Here is a 2223-nt window from a genome sequence, read left to right as displayed (position 1 = left end):
CTATAAAAATAGTTCCAGTGGGTACGGCCACCCAAGAGAAGAGCTCGACTCACCAGGTCCTAAGGAGGCAAAACAATATGTTAGTCCAATAAGTATACAAATATCTTTATGTAAGAAAATAAATCATGCTATTGCCTCAACAAATGCGATAATGAAATCATGCAAGTAGATCTACACTTTCTACTTTCTATCTCACTATCCATAGCTCATCCAACCAGCTCCTAAGGTTTCCTTTACCTTAGCCAAGCTAAACCACGCGACTCGATCTTGAGTCAATCATCCGTCGAATACCGCGCATAGCCAGGCTCGAGGTGAAGGACGTCTCACAAGCGCCTCAGCCATAAATCCACTCGACTATAGGTCATCCGACGAGTGAGGAAATACCATCAAACACTTGACCACAAGTCGCACACCGGGCGAGGAGAACCACACATACCCATGTCCACCAGTCACATACCGGGCGAGGAGAACCAAACATACCCGATGAATCACTGCTGGGCGAGGAGAGCCACACATACCCGCAGTTATGATTCTCATGCCGATACCCGTAAGTATCATCCGCTGCCGAGTGAGGAGAACCACACATACTCGCAGCCACCAATCCTAGGGATTTCGGAATGCACTTTCCATGTCTCAAGGGTTAATCATGTACCCTATATTGTCAACTTTTCTGGGTTCAAGTCATTCACCACTTTGTTTCCCAACCTATGTTTAATAACACTAGGTCCAATATCCTGTCCAACCTAGGTCCACCCGACTCTATGTTCAATGTTTTACCTATGCTCAATGACACTAGGTGCCATTTGCAACATACTGCAATCTATAGTTTTCTGCACTTGGTACAGGTACACAGAATTTTTGTCACCGGTTTAACAGCTGCGTAAAAGCCAAACCCGAGAGAACTCACGGTTTGCTATGGGGTACCGGTACCATCTTGATGTTGTACCAGTATGAAACGCCCAGACTGCATTTTAGCACTTGTTCGACTTCTATTTCGCGCCGAGCAATGCTAAAACTCAGTTATCTCTTTTAGAACTCAACTTTGACCCTTCCAACATCTTGGAATGTCAAATGGAACTTGTCTAAGCATTTTTCTAGCCACGCTTTGGTCCTTTTGACCAAAAGTGGTTTATTACGACGGGGATTCAATATCTTACATCCTCCCCCCCTAACAAGAGTTTCGTCCTCGAAACTAACTTAATTTAAATACAATTCATACCTCAACTCAACTCTTTGAAGAAATGAGGATGGTGTTCCTTCATCACGTCCTTAAGTTCCCACGTGGCTTCGCGATCGTCATGATTGCTCCACTGAACTTTGATGTAAGGAATCTCGCGGTTTCTTAACTTTCGTACTTCTCAAGCAAGAATAGATACATGGAACTCCTCATAGTTCATGTCTTCTTGAAGTTCCGGTGGGTCAAACAATAGAGCATGCTCGGGATCATGAATATACTTGTGAAGGTTGGAGACGTGAAACGCGTTATGAACATCCGCAAGCTTCGACGGCAATGCAAGTCGGTATGCCACTGCTCCAATCCACTCTAACACCTCATAAGGTCCAATGTATCGGGAACTTAACTTTCCCCTTACTCCAAACCCTCTTACACCTCTCATAGATGAAACCGTTAAGAAGACGCAGCCACCAACCGCGAACTCCAAATCTCGCTGGCGCTTATTTGCATAGCTCTTTTGCCTCGATTGCGCTATTAACAACCGTCGGCGAGCGAGGTGAACTTTCTCCTCCGCTTCGCGCAAAACATGGGGACCTAACATCGCCCGTTCGCCTACGTCACTCCAATGTATAGGAGATCGACACTTTTCCCCGTAGAGAGCCTCGAACGGTGCCATCTCTATACTAGCTTGATAACTATTGTTGTAGGCGAACTCTGCCATCGGCAAGTAACTACTCCAACTACCCTTGTAGTTAATGACACACGCCCACAACATATCCTCCAAAACCTGAATGGTTCTCTCTGATTGCCTGTCGGTTTGAGCATGAAAAGCGGTGCTAAACTCGAGCCGTGTGCCAAGTGCCTCCTGCAAGCTCCTCCAAAAGTGTGAAGTAAACCAGGGATCTCGATCCGACACGATCGACTTCGGAACCCCGTGCAACCTCACCACTCCATCAAGATATACCAAATAGTGTGGATCGGTAGAAAATGCGCCGACTTCGACAAACGGTACACCACTACCCAAATCACATCGTGGCCACCCGACGAAC

At 46.2% G+C, this 2223-nt stretch overlaps 1 protein-coding gene across 1 annotated transcript; it reads right to left on the bottom strand.

Moving 5' to 3' along the window:
- Window positions 1359-1775, bottom strand: LOC109714762. The gene has a single exon (XM_020239474.1). It carries the CDS (start codon window positions 1773-1775, stop codon window positions 1359-1361), a length of 417 nt encoding a protein of 138 aa, XP_020095063.1.

Source organism: Ananas comosus, linkage group 9, assembly GCF_001540865.1.
Source record: "Ananas comosus cultivar F153 linkage group 9, ASM154086v1, whole genome shotgun sequence".
Classification (NCBI taxonomy): Eukaryota; Viridiplantae; Streptophyta; class Magnoliopsida; order Poales; family Bromeliaceae; genus Ananas; species Ananas comosus.
This window is presented reverse-complemented; position numbering and strand designations above follow the sequence as displayed.

Coding starts and splice junctions, on each gene's coding strand:
- LOC109714762 (XM_020239474.1), bottom strand. CDS start 1,775: ATGTTAGGTCCCCATGTTTTGCGCGAAGCGGAGGAGAAAGTTCACCTC.